The sequence below is a fragment of the Hyperolius riggenbachi genome, chromosome 3, assembly GCF_040937935.1.
Source record: "Hyperolius riggenbachi isolate aHypRig1 chromosome 3, aHypRig1.pri, whole genome shotgun sequence".
NCBI lineage: Eukaryota > Metazoa > Chordata > Amphibia > Anura > Hyperoliidae > Hyperolius > Hyperolius riggenbachi.
In genome coordinates this window covers 246,290,790-246,315,188 of record NC_090648.1, presented here as the reverse complement: position 1 = coordinate 246,315,188, position 24,399 = coordinate 246,290,790, and the positions used below count along the sequence as shown (strand labels likewise).

General features: G+C 42.9%; 1 protein-coding gene across 4 annotated transcripts in view; it reads left to right on the top strand.

The window, feature by feature from the left end:
* LOC137563524 (regulator of nonsense transcripts 2-like) overlaps positions 1-24,399 on the top strand; it is a 113,450-nt gene that overhangs the window by 38,610 nt on the left and 50,441 nt on the right. For all 4 annotated transcript variants that reach the window (XM_068276098.1, XM_068276099.1, XM_068276100.1 and 1 more), the window contains exons 6-11: positions 2,591-2,737; positions 7,464-7,567; positions 13,376-13,461; positions 19,385-19,493; positions 21,148-21,261; positions 24,163-24,279. In XM_068276098.1, the coding sequence (XP_068132199.1) occupies positions 2,591-2,737; positions 7,464-7,567; positions 13,376-13,461; positions 19,385-19,493; positions 21,148-21,261; positions 24,163-24,279 (677 nt within the window). The remainder of the gene's footprint in view (positions 1-2,590; positions 2,738-7,463; positions 7,568-13,375; positions 13,462-19,384; positions 19,494-21,147; positions 21,262-24,162; positions 24,280-24,399) is intronic.

Below are 24,399 nucleotides of genomic sequence, written 5' to 3'. Positions count from 1 at the left end.
GTCTCCATAGACTTTCATTGCACGGTGGTGGGGAGCGGTAAAATTACCGCCCCGCCCTGGTGTGAAAGTACCCTCAGGTGTACTCAGAGGTAGCATTTCCTGAGGGTAGAGGATTTCCTGTACATCAGTCCCTAAGGGATATAATTAATGAGCCATGGAAACATCCTGAACGCAGACTTTGTACCTAAAATCTGCAAGGAGTAAATATCTGTTTGCACAATCCGATAATGATACATGGGTTAAGTGTCCAAAGTTGGAAGCCTTTCTTTCTACTTAAAAGCTTTGGATTTATCTTTTGAACATACTGGTACCTTTAAATTGTAGCAGAGATGGCGATCCCCCCAATAAAATATACATACCTGGCTTCTTGCAGCCCCCTCCAGCCTGATTGCTCCCACAGCGTCCGGAGTAATACTGCACAGCCACAGAACACTTCTGGCAATATGAATGTGGCGGGAGGGCACTCACGGCTGGGCTGCGCATGCGCAGTTGGCCCCGGACCGGAAGACTTTCTGCGGCCAATTGCGGGCACACGGAGGGAGAGAAGAGGACGCCGTTGGAGCGATCATGCCGGTGTACCAAAAGTTGTCTCAGGTTTTATACTTACCTGGGGCTTCCTCCAGCCCCCATGGGGCTCTGGATGCTTTGAGAGGATTTTGGCAACCAATTTCAGACATAGATATGAAACTCCTAAGCTGCTATTGCTAGTTGCGGTTACGTCAACTAGGAGGCTGGGTGATCTTCAAGCTCTGTCAGTCTAATGGTGGCCATACATGGTAGAATTTTTTTCATACAATCTTACCGTTTCTATGTAATATAAGGGAACTGCCTAAATTATCCATTCAGTATATTCACTTAATTTACCCTTATACTACATAGAAATGGTAAAATTGTATGAAAAAAATGTACCATGTATGGCTACCACAGTTTTTCAGTTTTTCCTAACAATTGTTTTCAGGTTGGATCTGAACTATTTTTATTTACAGCTAGTAGACCTAAGTCCATTTAAAAACAGGCTCTAGGTCTTTCTCTCACCGCTGCATGTCAGTGCGCATGCGCGCGCACCTGTCTCAGTGTTCTCCCCAGAATTTTTTTCCAGCCGGGTGGCATGAAAAAGTAGCCGGGTGGCATGAAAAAGTAGCCGGGTGGGGCGCGATGAAAGAATGCAGGGCTGGTGCTTCTCTGCACATTTCTGCTTACAGCAGAGGTGGAGTTGAGCTGATGACAGCCGGGTGGTCACCAAAACTAGCCCGGTGGAGCACCCGGCTAAAAGAGCCCGGGGAGAACACTGTGTCTGCATGGCTAACTGGCCCGTCATCCTGACCCAATGGCTGACCATGCTGCGCAGTAGCAAAAAGCATGGGACAGGAGTACGCAGGGACAGTTAGGTTTTATTAGATAGGATTATTCTATTGCACTTTCAGTTGCATATGTGCAAAATAAAACAATTAATTGGTACCACTTTCATTTTAAAATGTTTGTTTGTTTTGTTGAATTGGATAAACTGGTTGAATCATACAAAACAAGCAAATAACAATTTTAGATTCTTGAGAAATAATTTCAAAACTGGTAGTTTAAACTGACTCTGTCGAGAGGGATGTGGAATCTGCCATATTTATTTCCTTTTAAATAATGACAGTTATCTGGCTGAAACAAGCTTGGAGCTTGCATCACATCTGTATATTTATTTAAGGTCAGCGGGGAATCAATCTGTGCTTTGCAAAGTGAGAATTAAAAAAAATAGAAGCTAGATCAAGAAATGATTGCTATTCGATCATGTTGTTTGAGTCTTCAGGTAATTATCTTTACTACTAGCACACAAGGAAAAAAACCAGCACCAACTGCCATTATCTATAAACATGCCCACTATACAATGGCCTCAATTCACTAAGCTTATCTCCTGTCTTTAATAACCTTTCTAGAGTTATCACCATGGTAGTATTCAGGAAACATTTTACTTCAGGCTAACCTAAAGATAACTCTTCTGTCTTTAAGTTAAGGTGATATCTCTAAAGTTAACTCTTCAATACTTAAAATAACTTCAGAATTCTAAAGTTAAAGATAGGCTGTTGATTAACTGTGTGTGAAAATAACTACAGAGGAGGTAATTTAACTACAGAGGAGGTAACTTAAGGAATGAAGAGATAAAATAACTCTCTAACTGTGTGGCGGTACCTCCAGCATGATCTTAGTGAATTGAGGCCAATGTGATAGACTAAAAGGTGTTGCTTGCTATATATATATATATATAGTGTGTAAAGAGGGAGATGCTGCTTGCTTGACAGTTGGAAAGAGCCAATATTTCCTACAATGCAACAAGGCTCACAGACAGCACACTGTTGGATGGGTGTTACCACAATATTTTACTCAATTCACTAAGCCTTTTCAGTGGTGAGATTATAATTTATGGAGGTATTTTATAATTTGCATATAGTTCATCACTTAAGTCAGTCAAATAAAATATTTATGAATTACCGTGACCGAGTGACAAATCAGAATGCGATCGTAACCTTCCAATATTCTGACATTCTACCATACTTTAATGGAATTGACTTTCTTCAGTTAATTGTTTGTAATATGTATTTGCTAGATTCTAAAGATTGTAAAGAAAGAGAAGTGTCAGTAACTGAAGAATTAGAGCTAGAGCTTGAGGCTTTGGATATAAATGATGATCCCATGGAGCTGGAAGGTGTAGAGGAAGCTGAAGACCTCACTAAAAAACTCCTAGATGAGCAAGGTAATAATTTTGTCAGCATTCAACTGACTTGAAAACCATTCAAATAATATATACTGTAAATATGAAATTGAGAATGGACTGGAAAATGTACAGTGTTATATAATGTGTTATTTAATGTGTTTGTAAGTAATTATTTAATGATTATCTGAGGGGTATCATTATTGAGACAGGGCCAGTGCAGCCTGAGCAGTGGCGCAAGAGTCTATCCATGTGAAATACGGAAAAAAGGGCAAAATTGCGGCATTACATAGCAGTCACGGAGCGGAACAAAATTCAAAGGACAGGCGAGTTCCCATTCTGCATGCGGCTACCAGCCCAGTGGTAACGGAAACAGCTGCTGTTGCAACGCGATGTGGTTGTGGAAAAATGCAGCAGGGTGCCGAGGCTTGCCAATATGCAAATTATGGCATTACAAAAGCGGTTGCAGAGCATTATATAGTGGTCGTGGAATGGAACCAAATTCGTCGGGGGGCATTTGGGGCACAGCTGGCTGCCGGAATGGAGGGGTGGTAGGGGGGTTGACAATTTACTGCCATGGCATGCTCTGCATTGTATGCTGCAGAGGCATATACATGTAATTTTTTTTTTTAGTTCTAATGTCACGGATGGTATAAAACTGAGGGTGGGTGGTTGGCTGTGTATTTCCTAAAACCCTGACTTTTGTGGGTTGTACATGAGACTTTAGGTACAGTGGTTTGCAAAAGTATTCGGCCCCCTTGAAGTTTTCCACATTTTGTCACATTACTGCCACAAACATGAATCAATTTTATTGGAATTCCACGTGAAAGACCACTACAAAGTGGTGTACACGTGAGAAGTGAAACAGAAATCATACAGGATTCCAAACATTAAAAAAAAAAAATGCAAAGTGGGGTGTGCGTAATTATTCAGCCCCCTTTGGTCTGAGTGCAGTCAGTTGCCCATAGACATTCCCTGATGAGTGCTAATGACACCTGTGTGTAATCTAATGTCCGTACAAATACAGCTGCTCTGTGACGACCTCAGAGGTTGTCTAATGCTAGGAATAGACTGTGCGTTTCTGCGGCTGAATCGAGCCATTAGATGGCTCGATTGATAATTTCCGGAGTGTCCGATCACCCGCCGGATTGATACCGCGGGCTGGACAATGGAAAAAACGAGCAGAAGATAAGAGAAGCACCTGCGGGGATGAGCGGAAATCGATCCAGGCGCCTGCGGGGACGCGCGGGAATCGATTAGGCGGCATAATTGAGCCGCAGAAACGCACAGTCTATTCTCAGCATAATGCTGGGATTACATCATACAATTTTCTGTTAGATTATCTAACGCCCAATCTACACGATACGATTCGATTACGATTCTATTTACGATCCGATTAAATCCGACATGTCCGATCGGGATTTGATTAGATTCAATTCGATTTGCCATTGCAAAACAATGGCAAATCGAATTGAATCGAATCCTGATCGGACATGTTGGATTTAATCGGATCGTAAATAGAATCGTAATCGAATCGTATAAAGAATCGTGTCATGTAGATTGGGCTTTAGTTCAACATGTTGGAAATGTATCTATCTTACCATCTATCTGCCAAGCAATTAGGCATTGTTCTACTGAGCAGGAGATGACCAGAAGACCATGCACAAGAGATAATGACCATTCTCTACAGAAAATAATCTAATTATGCATTCTAACAGAAAAATCTTACAGAAGAATCTAACAGAAAATTGTGTGGTGTAATCCCAGCATTAGAGAATATTGAGAGCAACAACACCATCAAAAAACACACCAGACAGGTCATAGATCAAGTTATTGAGTAATTTAAAGCAGGCTTAGGCTACAAAAAGATTTCCAAAGCCTTGAGCATCCCACGGAGTACTGTTCAAGCGATCATTCAGAAATGGAAGGAGTATGGCACAACTGTAAACCTACCAAGACAAGGCCATCCACCTAAACTCACAGGCTGAACAAGGAGAGCGCTGATCAGAAATGCAATCAAGAGGCCCATGGTGACTCTGGAAGAGCTGCAGAGATCTACAGCTCAGTTGGGGGAATCTGTCCATAGGACAACTATTAGTCGTGCACTGCACAAAGTTGGCTCTTATGGAAGAGTGACAAGAAGAAAGGCATTGTTAACAGAAAAGCATAAGAAGTCCCGTTTGCAGTTTGCCACAAGCCATGTGGGGGACACAGCAAACATGTGGAAGAAGGTGCTCTGGTCAGATGAGGCCAAAATTGAACTTTTTGGCCAAAAATGCAAAATGCTATGTGTGGCGGAAAACTAACACTGCACACCATCCCCACTGTCAAATATGGTGGTGGCAGCATCGTGCTCTGGGGGGTGCTTCTCTTCTTGGAAGAAAACCTCTTGAAGTCTGCAAAAGACTTGAGACTGGGGCGGAGGTTCACCTTCCAGCAGGACAACGACCGTAAACATAAAGCCAGGGCAACAATGGAATAGTTTAACCTTTTCGGGACCGGCCACCTACCCCCCTTAAGGATCAGGCATTTTGCGCGGGAAGGGGGTGCGCGCGTTTGGGGGGGTCAGGCGGCCGGATCCCGTCTGTGGCTGCCTCGATTTGTGTCCCCCCATGGTGGCCTGGGCCCCCCCTTCTGCCAGCAGCCTTCACTTACCTTTCAGGCTCCAGCGATGAGCCGCACGGGACCCTCTTCTCCAGCCGGCATCTCCGTTCTGTCTGACAATCAGTTCCGGGTCGCGGCTTGATGACGTCATCAAGCCGGGACCCGGCACTGACGTCAGACGGAGCGGAGATGCCGGCCAGAGCGGAGGGGGGGCGCCGATCGTCGCTGGAACGGCAGGGAGGTGAGTGGATCCTCTTCTTTCCCCCCCTGCCGCGCAGCTGTCAAACTGATCACTACGATCCGACGGCGATCGTAGTGATCATGTGATCAGCAGCCATACGCGATGGCTGCTGATCACTCAGGGGAGATGTCGGCTGTCATATGACAGCTTAATCTCCCCCTTTCGGGTGCGCACGATCGCGTCGGGAGCGGAAACTGCGGGCCGGCGTAGATCCTACGCCGCATCAGGCTAGAACAGCCACAAGTGCGGCGTAGGATCTCATAGAGGCGGTCCCGAAAAGGTTAAAACAAAACATACCCATGTGTTAGAATGGCCAAGTCAAAGTCCAGATCTAAATCCAAGTGAGAATCTGTGGTAAGATCTGAAAACTGATGTTCACAAACGCTGTCCATCTAATCTGACTGAGCTGGAGCTGTTTTGCAAAGAAGAATGGGCAAGGATTTCAGTCTCTAGATGTGCAAATCTGGTAGAGACATACCCCAAAAAACTGGCAGCTGTAATTGCAGCAAAAGGTAGTTCTACAAAGTATTGACTCAGGGGGCTGAATAAATTAAGCACACCCCACTTTTCAGGGGGTTTTTTTGTTTTTTTTTAAATGTTTGGAATCCTGTATGATTTTCGTTCCACTTCTCGCATGTACACCACTTTGTATTGGTCTTTCACATGGAATTTCAATAAAATTGATTCATGTTTGTGGCAGTAATATGACAAAATGTGGAAAACTTCAAGGGGGCCGAATACTTTTGCAAACCACTGTACATGGCAGATGGTCAGTTTCAACTCTCTACCAGTGGCTTTTCCTATGGTTGTAACATATCAGCAGACCCTTATTTCTGTAATACTTCAGGTAAGGCAGCAGATCATGCAGTAATACAGCACACTGATGTGACACCTGTCAGCACTGGTCACTCCATTCAACTGAAAAGAGCACTTAAAGAGACACTGTAACAAGAAAAACGTCCCCTGGGGTGTACTCACCTCGAGAGGGGGAAGCCTCAGGATCCTAATGAGGCTTCCCCCATCCTCCTCTGTCCCACGGGGGTCTCGCTGCAGCCCTTCAAAAGCCGGGCCGACAGATCCGCCAGCCTGTTCAATATTTACCTTTCCAGGCTCCAGCGGGGGCGCTGTTTCGGCTCTTCTGAAGGAGATAGGCTGAAATGGCTGATCTCCGTCTGGTCCGCTCTACTGCGCAGGAGACTTGCGCCTGCGCAGTAGAGCGGCCCGACGGAGATCGGCTATTTCCACCTATCTCCGTGGGAAGAGCGGATACTGCGCCTGCGCTGGAGCCACGGAGGTAAATATTTACATCGCCGCCGCTCCAGGAGGATTTTCGCCGTCACCGTGGGACCGAGGAAAACGGGGGAAGCCTCAATAGGATCCGGAGGCTACCCCCACCCGAGGTGAGTACCCCCCAGGGGAGGTTTTTTCGTTACGGATTATCTTTAAGCCAGTGGCACCAAAATTAAGTTTTAAGATGACCAGCATGATGCCCAAAAATATAGCGGGTGCCTGAGAAATGCCCTTGAAAAATAGCATAACTCTGTATGAGCGGCGGGTATGCTCAAAGCAGTAGTTCACCATTTTAAGACTACGGTGTAGGTGAATTGGGGGTACGGCCTGTGCTGAGGGGTGAAGTTTAGGGCATCGGGACCTCTGTGCGTACAGTCTCCTAAAGTGTAAATTGGGCCCTGTCTGCATGTATGTAGCAAGTTAGAAGAACTCCATCCATTACAACGCAGAGGTGTGGCCAGGCCCATAGCAATCTGAGGGCAATTAGTTCACACGTAGAATTATTTTGCAGTGCAACGAATATAGTGTGAATGCACCCTTACATATAGTGTAAGCGATTGAGCTTGTAAGTTCATTCTTCATTTATATATTGTGTATTTTTTTCCTTCCTTGTCTCTTGGTTATCTATAACAGAACAAGAAGATGAGGAAGCAAGCACAGGGTCACACCTGAAGCTCATTGTTGATGCATTTATACAGCAGTTACCAAACTGTGTCAATCGGGATCTAATTGATAAAGTAAGTATTTAGAAGAAATTGCACATGTATATTTTTTGTACCCTTTCTAAGAAGCCAGTCAAGTGCAGCCAATTCAGGATACAGCTACTGTCCTTGTACATAATTAAAAGTGAGAGATATTACTTTACAAAAACACTTGGAAGCGTATGCCCAGGACACAGATTTATGCTCCTGCTAGCAGGGAGCCATGCTCCTTCCTTTTTACATTGCCTTTTAAGAGGGGAGGTTAGCTGAGCTACCAGCAACCCCCATATCTGTCTTCCTTTGAGATGAGTAAGAGGGATAGCGACTCTGACAAGTGTGGTAAAAGTAATTTGTCTAAGGACAAGCCAATTAGGGGGAAGCCAATGAACTTGTCTGTGTATGTTTTTGGGATGGGGTGGGAACCAGGAGTGCCCTGAGGAAACCCACGCAGACACTGGGAGAACTAACTAGTTTCTGGTCCTGCACTCTGCTCATCTCCTTAATTAAAGGGATACTGTAGGGGGGTCGGGGGAAAATGAGCTAAACGTACCCGGGGCTTCTAATGGTCCCCCGCAGACATCCTGTGTTGGCGCAGCCACTCCCCAATGCTCCGGCCCCGCCTCTGGTTCACTTCTGGAATTTCTGACTTTAAAGTCAGAAAACCACTGCGCCTGCGTTGCCGTGTCCTCGCTCCCGCTGATGTCACCAGGAGTGTACTGCGCAGACACAGACCATACTGGGCGTGCGCTCTTGATGACATCGGCGGGGTCGAGGACACGGCAACGCAGGCGCAGTGGTTTTCTGACTTTAAAGCCAGAAATTCCAGAAGTGAACCGGAGGCGGGGCCGGAGCATCGGTGAGCGTCTGCGCGGGCACAGGATGTCTGCGGGGGACCATTAGAAGCCCCGGGTAAGTTCAGCTCATTTTCCCCCGACCCCCCCCCCTACAGTATCCCTTTAAGGTGGCCACACACCATACAATCTTTTAAATATCTGTTCAATTCAAGAATCGCAATCAATTTTCCTGACTAACATTTAAAAAATCTGACCAATGTACCACACACATTTGTTCAATTATTCCCCGGTCATGATAAAAATGATTGGAAACTCTGAGAAAATTGTTAGGGTGTCTATATTAATAAATTGACAATCTGACACACACCATGCAATCTTTAACAAAAATTACAGCATTCCGGATCGATTAAAAAAAAAAAAAATATGGAAAATCCGATTGGATTTTTCAGTCGAATGAAAAGAAAAAGCTTTCGATTTATTTATTTTTTTTGGGGGGGGGGGGGGGAGATCCGATCATATTTATCGAATCGAATAATTTTATTGTATCGTGTGTGTGGCCACCTTTAGACAAAGCTCCTCCCCTGCACAGAATTTGGGTGTCAGCCTCTGCATGCATTTTTGCTTATCTATTGAGCCCCCCCCCCAGCCTGTCTAAAAAGTCATGGACACTGTAATAATTTTGCTATGGAGTCCCATCACATCTGTTGTTTGTAAAACACTGAAGAAAAATGTCAGCACCACGTAAATACTGCACGTTATAAAACATGATCTGTAGTATCCCAACTCATTCTCTATTATCCATTTTCTCTACTACCCATACATTTTCTTCACTATCTGTTTTTAAATCTTTACACTTTCAGGGAGTTTTGCTTTAAACAATTTTAACAGCTGAATGCTAATAGAAATAGAAAAGTGTGTACTGCTTCTACACAGCACTGATCTAGCTTGTATCTTGGCAGTGAACATACTGACATATGACTGATGTATTTCTAGGGAATTTTTAGAACACCTGAAAGATAAACTTGAATAACTTATCTTTTTTCTATGCTTTCACCCATAAAACATGGAATGTGTGGAATGCTCCTTGTTTCAATCATTTCATTCCTGGTGCTGACAGTTGTTGATCTACCTGTTCACATCTCTTCCTGCCTCTGTATTCATTGTCCTCTATGGATTTCTCTCTGCACCACGTCTGTATTGGGGCTTCAGGTGTGCTTGAAAGTTTTTGTGAACCTTTTAACATTTTCTATATGAATGTGACACCTCATCTACTTAATAAAAAACCCTACAAGTAGTTGGGGGGGGGGGGGGGGGGGGGCTCCTAAATAAAAAAAATTAAAGCAAAATATTTATATTCTGTCATCAACTGGGAAAAGTGATTTCAACTTCAAATTATATGATGATCCTAAAGCCTGGTACACAAATTCAATTTTGATTTGCTCATTTTACCACTTCCATGTAGTATCAGGGTCGACAGATTTTGAATACTATGAACAGATTATGTAAAGTCTCATACTACATGAAGGTGGTAAAATTGGGCAGTAGTTGGCCAATCACAATTGAAGGTGTATACCTGGCTTTAGGGTTAAGAGTCTGAATAAATCAGAAAACCTGATCACACTTGTGGATGTTTATCATGACTCAAACAAAAGAGGTTTCCGAGGACCTCGGAAAAAGTTGTTGATGCCCAAGGTTACAAGGTCATCTCCTAAAAATTTGGACTGGGCCAGTCAATAATTGGCCTGATCCCATTCACTCTTTCTCCTAGGTTATACTTTCACATTCAAGACCGGTGTTGCACTATCCTCTCAAAAACAAATGCTGCTACACACATACACGTGTGTGTGTGTGTGTGTGTGTGTGTGTGTGTGTGTGTGTGTGCGTGTGCGTGTGCGTGTGCGCGCGCACATATTCTCCTACAAAGTGATGCTGCGCCCCCTCCCCCACGTTGTCATTCTTGAAAAAGAAATGCAACATTTCTTCCTATAATATTCAGCTAGTGTGCTTGTTCTTTCCCTACAGTGTTCCATCATATTCTCTGATGTTCTATTTCTTCAGTAATCTAAGTCTCTAAAACAAAACAAGCCTGCAGGTGGTATAGTCTTAATGCTAGGTACACACAATAAAATTTTCTGACTGATTTTCTGTCGCATCCACTACTTCCAACATGTCAGATCGATTTTCTGATCAGAATTCCATTTAGACATGTTGGAAATAGTTAATCTGACAGTAAGTCTGTCAGAAAATTGCATCTTGTGTACCAAGCAATAACCTTGAAATACATACCGTATATGCTTGTGGAAGAGGTCTATCATCATACCGGTCCCCAAGAAACAGGGAATCTCCGACCTCAACAACTTTAGACCCGTGGCCTTGATGTCGGACATCATGAAGACCCTGGAGAGAGCAGTCCTATCAATGCTTAATTCTCCACTTTGCCTCTTCTGCACCCCTTCCAGTTCGCTTACAGGTCAAACATGTCCACTGACGATGCCTTAAATATCTGCCTGGAATTTATCCATGACCACCTAGACAGAGCAGACGCATACGCCAGAGTACTACCGCTGGATTTTAGCTCTGCGTTTAAAACCATCTGCCGACGCATCCTCCAGGAAGATCTAGCCACACTTGGGGTCCATCCCACCCTGCGCCGATGGAGCATTGACTTTCTCACCAATAGGTCCCAAGTCGTCAAGCTGGGAGACATTTACTCTTGGGAAATGGTCACCAAAACTTCTGCACCCAAGGACTGCGTCCTGTCTCCACTGTTCTCCCTTTTAACCATATAACTACAGATCCACAGCAGACTTGGTTAAGGTCTTCAAGTTTGCTGATGACACCACTATTGGCAGCCTTGTCACTAAGGACAACATCCAGGAGTACTGTCGTCAAGTGGAGAGAATATGCCACTGGTGGAAAGAGAACAGTCAGCGGGAGCTTACTGCACAGGCGCAGTACAGGAAAACTTTGTACTGCTGTAAACGGAGAAACAGCAGCAGTTGGCACTTGCAATCCATATAAAATAGCTTTATTTTTCTGGCCACATTACATAAGATACATTGCAAACATTAAAAATGCTTCCTACCCGTTTCCTTACAAGCTGTGGGGTGAGGTGGGAGCAGTGAGCTGCCTGACAGCTGTTTCGCTCTCTTGAGCGTCCTCTAAAGCTCTGCGCTATTTTATATGGTTTGGAAGTGCCAACTGCTGCTGTTTCTCCCTTTTCATTAATACCTATGCTTGTGCTGGATCCAGTTTGAGCACGTAATCGGAGCCATAAAAAGCCCCCCTTTCCAGTAGTACAGAGATACACATCTTATGCTGATTTGATCTGTGACGTTGAAGACTGTGGTGCCTGTAATACCATTTTTTTTTCTACTTTTTACAAAAACTTCGTACTGCGCCAGCGCAGTAAGCTCCCGCTGACGCGTGCAGGAGCGAGTACGCACGGCCGCGCAGCCGCACTTCTATTTGTCTAATTAGCCGAATAATTACTGACTGTTTCTTTTGGCAGTATTTGCATGATGTTTACTGGGTTTATTAAGATTGTCTTTGTGCTACTGTATTGTGCTCTATCCCCTACTTTGAGCTATGTACTGTGCCACACCCAATTCCAGGCATGACCCAGTCATGCTTCGTGAAATAAAGGATTCTGATTTTGGATAAGGCGATCCACTGATAATCCTGCCCCCCATATTTGCCTGAGAAAATGGGCTAAAAGCAGAGAATTGCCATTAGGTCGAGAACCTCCTCCCACAATGTGCGACCCTTGCCATTCTATGCAAAGCGCACATTGAAAGTGTAGCAGCACCCATTCAGGCTCCGGCTTTAGTCCTCCTGTCTCCCGGGCAGCTTCGTAACTCGCCAATAAATCTCCGGTCTCACCGTGGTCACATGACAATGAGGCCGTTGCTCTAGTGGCAAGTTTCCTGTACCTTCTTTACTTGCCACTACTTGAGGCGCCTTTATGTGGTCTATCTCACCTTTTTGTGGTTAGACCAGGGGCATTTTTAGAATCCCAGAAGATCCTGGACCTCTTTAAACATAATTGATGGAATTATGCAGTGTCCCCCCCCCCCCCTCCCCCCTCATAAAACATAATTAGGGAGTTTGTGCCCACAAACAACATAAATATTGTGGCCTAGTGGATAACACTCTTGCCTTGCAGCGCTTGGTCCCTGGTTCGTATCCCATCCAGGGCACTATCTGCACAGAGTTTTTATGTTCTACGTCTGTTGGTGTGGGTTTCCTCCAGGCAATTCGGTTCCCTCCCACATTTTAAAAACCTACAGGTAAGTTAATTGGCTTCCCTCTAAATTGGCTATAGACTACGATGAACATATGACTATGATAGGGATTAGATGAGTACCTCTGAGGGATAGTTAGACATTTATTTATATTTATTTATATAGCACCGACATATTACGCAGCGCTGTACAGACAGCGCTGTGTCTTGTCACTAACTGTCCCTCAGAGGGGCTCACAATCTAATTCCCTACCATAGTCATATGTCTGTGTATGTATCGTGTAGTGCATGCATTATAGTCTAGGGCCAATTTAGGGGGAAGCCATTTAACTTATCTGCATGTTGTTGTTTTTTTTTTTGGCGGGGGGGGGGGGGGGGGGGGAGGAAACCGTAGTGCCCAGAGGAAACCCACGCAGAACATACAAACTCCTTGCAGATGTTGACCTGGCTGGCCTTCGAAACTGTGACCCTGCGCTGCAAGGCGACATCATTAACCACTACGCCACCGTGCTGCCCGACATGACTTTATATACTCTGTAAAGCGCTGAGGAAGATGTCGGTGCTAAATAAATACTAAATAATAATACCATAAATGGGCAGCATTTCCTCTTCAAAAAACACAATTTGGCAACAATTTATTTATTCTTCGGTTTTGCCATTATTGGCTCACACATATACTGCATATGTCTTGCACCTTTCTGTGGTTTTGCACAGTGTTTGTTAATAATTGCATGACTTGCTATTTATTGTCCTGTTTATTTCTTATAACACAATTGTTGAACACCAGAATTTCTCTTTCAATTCCAGGCTGCAATGGATTTCTGTATGAATATGAACACCAAAGCAAATCGAAGGAAACTGGTCCGAGCTCTCTTTATAGTTCCCAGACAAAGGTAAAAAGGAACATTTCATGTGATTTAACCCTCTTGATCCCTTAACAGACACTGATAATTTAGTGTGCTTTTTCGTGCTAGTATAGCTTTATTCCATTTAATCGCATTCCTATAAATAAGCAATTCTAAAGCATTATTAAAGTTAGATTTTGAAAAGTCAAGGTGCCACCAATTATTTTACTTGCCCCTTTCATAGCAACAGAACAGGCTAGCGACAGCACTCTGTCCCAAACTGTCACCCAATGGATCAAGTCTCGGCCCCTGCAGGTGTCAGTCCTGCTGTGTGTACAAGGGTTTAGGGAAAGAAGCCAACATGGACTCCAGCATCTCACCTCTTGGCAAATTTGGGGTCAGTGCTTACTGCTTCTACTTGATTATGCTTCAATGTCAGCATATGTCATCCTTTTTTGGCAAGTAAATGGGGGTTTATATAGACAAAAAAAAAACCTAGACAAAAAGAAAAAAAACCTATCTCCAAACTAAATATATTTTTCATCAGTTGCTTTGATGATTGGTGGCAAAAATAGCCGGTCTTTAGTGCATTACTACCCTTGGCCCCGCCACCTCCATGTGATGTTGCTCTCACTGTTGTGAATAGGTCTGAGGCTGTAACCTGAATGCCCAAAGCCTGACTGTTTGGGGATGCACTGTGAGAGGAGAGGGCTGTGGAAGATCTCTGAAGTCTTGTGAATTGGAGGAACTAACTGGATATAACAGTTACGCTGCTTGGATACAGAGTGACTGTCTACTTAGGCAATATAGGTACCCTTTTATATACTGCAAACTTAGGAAATCCCATATCGCTTTAAAAGATCATTGGTTTTTTTTTTTTCTTTTTTTTCTAGACCTATGAAGGTGAACTTTTCCATACTGCTTTTTACCCTAGCTGAAATTTTAGAATAGGACACTAGGTGGGGAAAGTGTTCCTATGTATTTTGTCAGACCGATATTACAGAAGTACTGAATATCTGCTGAGTCAAAAAAGAAAAAACAACATGTTCAAGTTGTAATCTAGTTCAGATTGTTTTGGCAAAGCCTTTGCAAAGACCCTGAGTTGGTGGAAAAAGTGTCCTCTGTTCGGGTGACAATCTGGCTGTATTGATGTACTCAGTTCTTAACAATCTTCTTTGCATAAAGCCTTATGTGCTAAAGCAGCTTGTTTGCATTGCATTACTTTTTTTTTTTTTTTTCCAAACGCAGCATGTTTTGTTCTGCTGTGTTTGGGAAACGCACACAATACAGCCCTCGCAGTACAACTGTGTAAATCATTCTTATATTGCGTGTGTGCAGCCTTCACACCGCTGTTGTGTTTTTTGTTTGTGTTTTGTCATACCTGCCTAGATTCTCAGTAATGGTCGTTTAATTTCAGGTCTACACTATGTTGAAACCAAAATATGGTAATACAGGAAGGTAAAAAACAGGTTTAGGTATGATGTAATAAATACTGCGTTTTTCATTTTTCTGCGCTGTAAGGTTTGACTCCTCCATGGGGCGGATGTGGGTCAACTCGTGTGTTGCTATGGTAATGTGTGTTACCATAGCAATCCATGTTACCGTGGAAATTTTGCATGGTGCTAATGGTTTTACAGGCAGTGCTTCCCGGGAATAGTAACAGTAAAATCGCCATGCGCTGCCTGCATATGTCAATTTTACCACTAGTTGGTGCATCAGACCCATGGAGTCAAACCATACAGAGCAGAAAAATGGAAATCGCGTTATCGCATACCTGAACCGGTTTTTATCAGTTTCCATTAGTGGTTTTCTCATTTGATTTGTGCACAACAGGAAGGTGCTGGTCAGAGCATCAAGTAACAAGTCAGTCTTTTGGAAAACTAACCTTTTACACAGGTTCTATACAGGCAGAGTTCACACTTATCAAAAAATTGCATGGGAATTTGTGAAAACTCATTTGCCACACATACAAAGAAAGTTAAGGGAGATTTACACTTTTTTTAAAATTGCGACTCTTGCAGCTTAAATTCACACAACCCATGTGAATTCTCATTGGACTTTTTATTAGCTACTCTGAAAGAACTCGTGCAAAAAGAAAAAGTGATAGTGCCTGGAAAATTTGTGTGAAAACATTTTGCACACTTAGGGCTTGATTTACTAAACCATGATATGATAAATATCACACCTTATCAAAGATGGCACACCTTATCAAAGTTAACGCGCCTTATCAGAGTAGCATAGCGAGCGCTACGAACTTGTGCCTGCTAATTGGCAATGGCACTCGTCCTGCACTGAGCCCCTTCGGATTCGTAGAGCTCGCTATGCTACTCTGATAAGACGTTTTAACTTTGATAAGGTGTGATATCTTTGATACGGTATGATATTTGTCATATCACGGTTTAGTGAATTAAGCCCTTAGTGTGAACCCTGCCTTACACTTTAAAAGTTACTTGAAGATCAAAAGAAACTTTTGTAGATATCATGTGATATCTACACTTTATGCAAACGTAAACTAAACATTCCTTCACTTAATCTCTTTTTTTTGTTTTACAGACATAAATTGCACTCTTAGGTCAGATGGATGGGCAGGGACAAGAAGTAACATCACTATAAGTAGTATTTACTCCAGTGCATAAATGGTGCATGGTAATTTGAGCAGCCTGGGCTAAGTTCCAATGTACGAATTCCCTGCATCTATCCACACATGAATTTTCACATGCAGAATTACAGCCTATTGAAATTAATACGCTACTTCCAAATTGACTTATATTTTTTTCGGACTTTGCATCAGAGTCCTCATAACCGTACCGTTTTTGAAATTGGACAGGGTTGGCAAGTCCTGCACCATAGTGCAGGACTTGCCAACCCTATCCTCAAGTACCGCCAACAGTGCATGTTCTCTGGAATTTCACTGAGATACTTAATCAGTTCTGCTGAGACACTTATTCCCTTACCAGTGAATGTTTCTGTTTGTGGTTTTCTGCAAAACATGTAGTGTTGGTGGTACTTGAGGACAGGGCTGGAAAGTCCTGCCCTAGTGGAAACGCAGCCTTATAGTTCCCAGGAACCTTATTTTTGTAAACGAGCATTATAGGTAGAATGGTAGGATAGCCTTAGCTTTTGGCAACACTACCTACAGTGGTTTGCAAAAGTATTCGGCCCCCTTGAAATTTTCCACGTTTTGTCACATTACTGCTACAAACATGAATCAATTTTATTGGAATGCCACGTGAAAGACCAATACAAAGTGGTGTAAACGTGAGAAGTGGAACAAAAATCATACATGATTTCACATTTTTTTTACAAATAACTGCAAAGTGGGGTGTGCGTAACTATTCAGCCCCCTTTGGTCTTAGTGCAGTCAGTTGCCCATAGACATTGCCTGATGAGTGCTAATGACTAAATAGAGTGCACCTGTGTGTAATCTAATGTCAGTACAAATACAGCTGCTCTGTGACAGCCTCAGAGGTTGTCTAAGGGAATATTGGGAGCAACAACACCATGAAGTCCAAAGAACACACCAGACAGGTCAGGGATAAAGTTATTGAGAAATTTAAAGCAGGCTTAGGCTACAAAACGATTTCCAAAGCCTTGAACATCCCATGGAGCACTGCTCAAGCGATCATTGAGAAATGGAAGGAGTATGGCACAACTGTAAACCTACCAAGACAAGGCCGTCCACCTAAACTCACAGGCAGAACAAGGAGAGCGCTGATCAGAAATGCAGTCAAGAGGCCCATGGTGACTCTGGATGAGCTGCAGAGATCTACAGCTCAGGTGGGGGAATCTGTCCATAGGACAACTATTAGTCGTACACTGCACAAATTTGGCCTTTATGGAAGAGTGGCAAGAAGAAAGCCATTGTTAACAGAAAAGCGTAAGAAGTCCCGTTTGCAGTTTGCCACAAGCCATGTGGGGGACACAGCAAACATGTGGAAGAAGGTGCTCTGGTCAGATGACACCAAAATGGAACTTTTTGGGCAAAATGCAAAACGCTATGTGTGGCGGAAAACTAACACTGCACATCACTCTGAACACACCATCCCCACTGTTAAATATGGTGGTGGCAGCATCATGCTCTGGGGTGCTTCTCTTCAGCAGGGACAGGGAAGCTGGTCAGAGTTGATGGAAAGATGGATGGAGCCAAATACAGGGTAATCTTGGAAGAAAACCTCTTGGAGTCTGCAAAAGACTTGAGACTGGGGTGGAGGTTCACCTTCCAGCAGGACAACGACCCTAAACATAAAGCCAGGGCAACTATGGAATGGTTTAAAACAAAACATATCCATGTGTTAGAATGGCCCAGTCAAAGTCCAGATCTAAATCCAATCGAGAATCTGTGGCAAGATCTGAAAACTGCTGTTCACAAACGCTGTCCATCTAATCTGACTGAGCTGGAGCTTTTTTTTTTTTTCCAAAGAAGAATGGGCAAGGATTTCAGTCTCTAGATGTGCAAAGCTGGTAGAGACTTACTCTAAAAGACTGGCAGCTGTAATTGCAGCAAAAGGTGGTTCTAAAAGGTATTGACTCGGGGCTGAATAATTACGCACACCCCACTTTGCAGTAATTTATTTGTAAAAAATGTTTGGAATGATGTATGATTTTCGTTACACTTCTCATGTGTACACCACTTTGTATTGGTCTTTCATGTGGAATTCCAATAAAATCGATTCATGTTTGTGGCAGTAATGTGACAAAATGTGGAAAACTTCCAGGGGGCCGAATACTTTTGCAAACCACTGTATATTGGCACTGCGTCGTTTTAAGCAGTCATATCTGTTTAAAGGAATACTTATGTCATCAAAAAAAATTACTTCTACTAACCCAGGGCTCTCCTCAGCCCCCTGCAGCTGAACGGTGCCCTCGCCGTGTCCCTCCAATGCGCCTGGACTCGCCGGTGGGCACTTCCGGTTTGGCCGTCACCGGCCGACAGGCTGGGAACGCGGCTTGTTAGCCGCGTTCCCGGCCGCAATAGCATTATAGATGGCGCTATTGCTGCCGGGAACGCGGCTAATTAGCCGCGTTCCCAGCCTGTCGGCCGGTGACGGCCAAACCGGAAGTGCCCGCCAGCGAGTCCAGGCGCATCGGAGGGACACGACGAGGGCACCGTTCAGCTGCAGGGGGCTGAGGAGAGCCCCGGATTAGTAGAAGTAATTTTTTTTTTTTTGATGACTTAAAGAGACTCCGTAACAAAAATTGCATCCTGTTTTTTATCATCCTACAAGTTCCAAAAGCTATTCTAATGTGTTCTGGCTTACTGCAGCACGTTCTACTATCACCATCTCTGTAATAAATCAACTTATCTCTCTCTTGTCAGACTTGTCAGCCTGTGTCTGGAAGGCTGCCAAGTTCTTCAGTGTTGTGGTTCTGTGATGCATCTCCCCCCTCCAGGCCCTTCTCTGCACACTGCTGTGTGTTATTTGGATTAGTGCAGCTTCTCTCTGCTCTCTTATCTTTTACAAGCTGGATAAATCCTCCTCTGAGCTGGCTGGGCTTTCACATACTGAGGAATTACATACAGGTAGAGCTGTCTGCACTCTGCAGGAAGAAACAGCCTGACACTTCAGTGGAAGATAGCTGCAGGGGGAAAGAAACACACAAATGATCTCTTGAGATTCAAAAGGAAGGGTGTATACAGCCTGCTTGTGTATGGATGTATTTTCTATGTGTGGACATACTGTACATCAACCTACTTCCTGTTTTGGTGGCCATTTTGTTTGTTTATAAACAAACTTTTAAAAACTATTTTTAACCACTTTTAATGCGGTAAGGAGCGGCGAAATTGTGACAGAGGGTAATAGGAGATGTCCCCTAACGCACTGGTATGTTTACTTTTGTGCGATTTTAACGATACAGATTCTCTTTAAGTATTCCTTTAAGAATGCTGAGAACCCCAATAAGATTTCCTTAATTAATATTGTGAAGGAACATTGTTTAAATTTTTTATTTTTTATATTTTACTATTTTTCAGGTTGGATCTGTTGCCTTTTTATGCACGATTGGTTGCAACTTTACATCCATGTATGTCTGATGTGGCAGAAGACCTGTGTTCTATGTTAAAAGGGGACTTCAGATTTCATGTAAGTTGAAAGTTTTGTGTCTTAATTGCTATATTCAGCCTCTGAATTCACCGATTTTGTCATTGTTGTCGAACTGAAAATTCTAAATATCTGTTGCTTATGGCTTGGTCCATGTCATTGACTGACAAGATGGAGAAGCAAATAAGTTGGCACCAGAAATTGTACCAGTTTATGATAATTTAGTTTGCGCATAGCCCATATTTCACTTTCCTGCTTTTTTATTCTGTTGAGTTAGGTCACATACATGAGGACATAAAGGAAGTTCTCATATTCAGAGTTATTTCAAAGTTCTATCCAAGCCACCGATTTCAGCCTTGATTTACACTGAAAGGGCAACTCATTCTTTGCCCTCTGATTGGCCAGCCAACAATGGTAATGTTTATTTACATCATGTAATGCGGCCTAACCAGGAATATAGCCAGAACTTTTCCACTGTTGGAAAGGGATTCATAGATATAGAGAATCACATCTGAACATTGTGTTTTGCAACAAAAATGTCCTCCCTTATTAAAATGATAGTTTCCTGTTGTGGAGGGCTGTAATATGCTTTGATACAGGGCAATGTTTCAAAGCATAAGGTATTATGTGAAACTGCATTGCATCAGAATGCTTTTGAGTGCAATCCATTGCCCACTCAACTTTATTTAAAGGAAGTCTGAAGCCAGTGTGTATGTATAGGTATGTATATGTATGTGTATGTGTATATATATATATATATATATATATATATATATATATATATATATATATATATATATATATATATATATATATATATATAAAATATATATATATATAATATATATATATATATGTATATATATGTATATTAAAAAAAAACATCCTTGCCTAAGGAGAGGCAAGGCTCTGGGTCCTAATGAGCCTTCCCGTTCCTCGTACTGCATGCACAGTATGGAACCGCCTGTCTTTGGGAGCACTCATGAAGCCTCCTGCGTTGGGAGATTTGAACCAGGGATCCAGCGATGGAACCCCGAGGACCATGAGAGGAACGATAAGGCTCATTAGGACCCAGAGCCTTCCTTTTCCTTGGTTAAGTATCTTTTTTTTTTTTTTTTTTTTTTTTTTTTTTAATATTTTGCTTTCATATTTACTTTAATTGAGACATGCACTACGTTGTTTAGAAATACTTCTGTTTGAATGTCTAGTTCCCAGCACTATATGGTCGCAGTCTTCTTATGAAAGATGTGTAGATTGCCACTCTAACTTGCTGGGCCCTCCTTTATTGCTCTGCCCTTGCTGTAGTTGGAGCACTGCCTCATCATAGTCTCCTTTTGCCTATCCCAGTAATTTATTGGAAGGGGCATGGCTGGGCTGCAACTTCTTCCCTTCAGAAAAACCATGTAGGAGTGGAATGTGGCTTGGATTTGCCAAACTCCTGAAGAAAGCAAGATAGAACCTGGCAGTCCAGGTAAAACAGGAGGAACGCTGTCAGGTGAACACTGAAACAAAGTACCAAGGGTTTTTGTTAATCTTTATTATCGGCTATATCCAAGTGAATATTTAGGAAGCCTAACTTAATTTTACATGAAAAAATTGACATTCACACAAAAGCACTTGCACTGACTTCTGACATACGGTAAGTATCAATTTGCTGTCACTTTTATATAATGAAACCTGTTGCATATTTCCTTAGGTAAGAAAAAAGGATCAAATAAATATTGAAACAAAGAACAAAACTGTGAGATTCATTGGAGAGCTTGCCAAGTTTAAAATGTTCTGTAAAACCGACACACTGCATTGTTTAAAGGTTAGTATATTTTGCTTTAGTATTGTGTTGAACTGTATGCACTGCATTGAATAATAATTCAGTTAAAATAAATAAATTCTAGCCACAGCTGCAACGTCAACTAGGTAATCCATTTCACTGACAAATTTCTGCACAAAATCATAACAGCAGTAGTTGGTCATTCATGATCCCACATGGTGCATCACTAACAAGTTCAGGGTACACCTATACTTGCTCTAGGTTTTCTTCTGAAAAGATCACAAACCGCTATCACGTGACAATACTCTAATGTATATACATATATACATAGTGTTATATTTTTTCCCTTTAGGACATTTATGCACATTGCAAGGTGGCAAACAGCCTCTTGCATCTTTTAGTTGTAAGGCCTGGGACCCACTTGAGAATGCAAAATGCTCTTTTGCCACTTAAAACAGAGTGATTTCCAATTTTGAGCCCTGCTTTTCCTTATGAAACTGCATTCAAAAACGCTGCACGTAGAGTGGTTGAGATTTCGGCAAATCACACTCGGTCCTGTGAGATCATGGCCATTTGCTTTCAGCAGTAGAGGGCTTTTAGAATAGCTGGCAATTTGTAGAAAGCACATGGCAAGGAAATGAGCAGCGCTACTTAAAAACAGATAAGTGCCTACCTGCAAGAGAGTGCAAGCCCCACTTGTGGGGTAAAATACACACCTAGCATACACATGACCTGTCTACCACCGGAGGATGTTGGTTTCCTGTAACAGCTTGCATGCAACTTAAGTACTCGTCCCTCCCACTGCCGAGAAGTCATCCTCGATGGGAGGGGACCTAACACTAACTAAATCCTAACCTATGCATATGCATAGCCTGGGTGTGCCAACCAGGCTATGCAGGTAGGCACTTATCTGTTTTTAAGTAGCGCTGCTCATTTCCTTGCCATGTACTAATTTAATTCATTTTTGGTCAGCTGCTCCCACTTAACAGCCTTGCTTTTGGTATATATGCGGAGCTTCTGTTTGGGTTCAAGGTGCGTTTGCCGTTTCTGGGGGGGGCTCAGCGCACCTCTGATAGGAGGCTATTCGGAGGCGGCCTGGTGATGCGCTGATCCACCTTTTGCGCAATTTGTAGAAAGCCTACATCATTGCTGAAATCACTCTAGTGGGCACCCGTTAGCCGGCATTGCCATCTATGAAAATCAATTAACCCTTCGCACACTCACAAGCAAATGTTCAAACAAATGCATTCACAGATTTACTCATCCAGGCACAACTGTTATCCCTACTGCTAAATTAAAAGCCAGGGTTTTAGTTCACAGAAGAATGCATTCTTATGCTTAGTCACCTATACTGCGCAGAAGTACCCAGGTAAACATAGGTGTCCTAACTCTGGCCCTGTAACATGCATAGTGCAGACATGCAAACACATTCATTGCATCAAACCTATCAATGGATTAGGAGCACACATCCTAACTTCCTCTCCTGGGAAAGACAGTGCATCTTACCAATCGCACAAGGGAGCTAACTTTATGTGTCCATGTGCACCATGCGCATACACCAGCATAAGCTGTCTGCATGCTGACAAACATACAGGGGAAGGGGGGAGTGCACCGAATTAGACCCTAGCCACAGGGGTCAATGATAAGAATAAAAATACATATATCCAGGCACATCGCCTCTAGTTAGGTGATGTGCCTGGATATATGTATTTTTATTCTACTGATAAAAAGGACTAGCTGAGGTTAATGGTGGGTCTGAGCAGACAACCAATAGGTTGGTCAGAAAGCTGGGGGAAGGTAAAGATCCCCTTCGTCTAAAATGGTTAATAATTTTTACCTATTCTTTTAGGTAAAAATGAAGGGAGGGGCCTGGTTTAAATTAAAAACTCTGTGTATACTGTATATGGGCATATATAGTAAAAAGTTAAATAAATGTAAAAATTTACTAGAGGCGATGTGCCTGGATATATGTATGTTTATTGCCATCTATGAGACGCCGCAACTGGTCCCCAAATAACCTAATCCACTGGTGACTTTTGTGGACCCTTTGAAAATGCTCCTTGTTACTGTGCTAATCCTTTACTTACACTTAATCAGTGTATAATCCCCTATCTTAGGGAATTTAAAATGGGGGATTATAAAGAGAATATACATAGCTTGGGCTTCCGAAAATTTACATACCTGGGGCTTTTTCCAGACTGATCGCTCCCACGCCGTCCTCTTCTGCCTGTCCGTTCACCCCCAATTGGCTCCGCAAGGACCTCCAGTCCAGGGTCAATTGCGCATGCGCAGCTCAGCCTGCGCAGAACAGGGGATTGCGCCTGGCCGGACTGCGCATGCGCAGACTGGCCCCCCAACTGGAGGATTTTCTGGGGCCAGTTGTGGGCAATCTGAGAGGCAGAAGACTATTGCATGAAAGCGATCAGGCCAGAGGGGGCTGGAGGAAGCCTCAGGTATGTATATTTTCTGTATAATCACTTATCTCAGGTACACTTTGAATGAACATTCTGATCAAGGGTTCTGACTCCATTCCAGCTGCACTACATCACAGATGCAGAAAGTATTAAAGCCAAGAGTTCAGGGTCTTTTTGTGCACCAAACTTCTTAAAGTATAACTTTCTAAAAATTTGTAAAAGACAATGGCTGACTGGTAAACGGATATTTTTAATAACATTACAGTGGCTCATCTGGTAAGCCTGGGAACCAAAGCTGTACTTTCCCTACATCACCCCTAGGTTGTAGTTAGGAAATGTAAATTGTTATAATTCCTTGGAAAATGAATGATAACTTTTATAAAATACTGCAGATTTTAATCTACAGTACCTTTTATTTACAGTACCATCTCTACTACTGTCTACTACATATTTGTTGCCTTGTAAGAAATTCTGAAATAAAAAAAAATCAGGGCTTGTTTTCTAACTTCTGTATAATTAATGCACACAGATGCTGTTGTCTGACTTTTCTCATCACCACATAGAGATGGCCTGCACTCTTCTCGAAACTTGTGGACGATTCCTTTTTAGGTCTCCGGATTCACACTTGCGCACTAGTGTTCTTTTGGTAAGAGCGTTTTTATTATGTGATAGATTATTTGCTTAGATTGCAACTAAAAGCATGGTAACCAAGAGCATGACTGATCTGTAGTTTTAATTTCCATGTATGCTACGCTTTAACACCGCG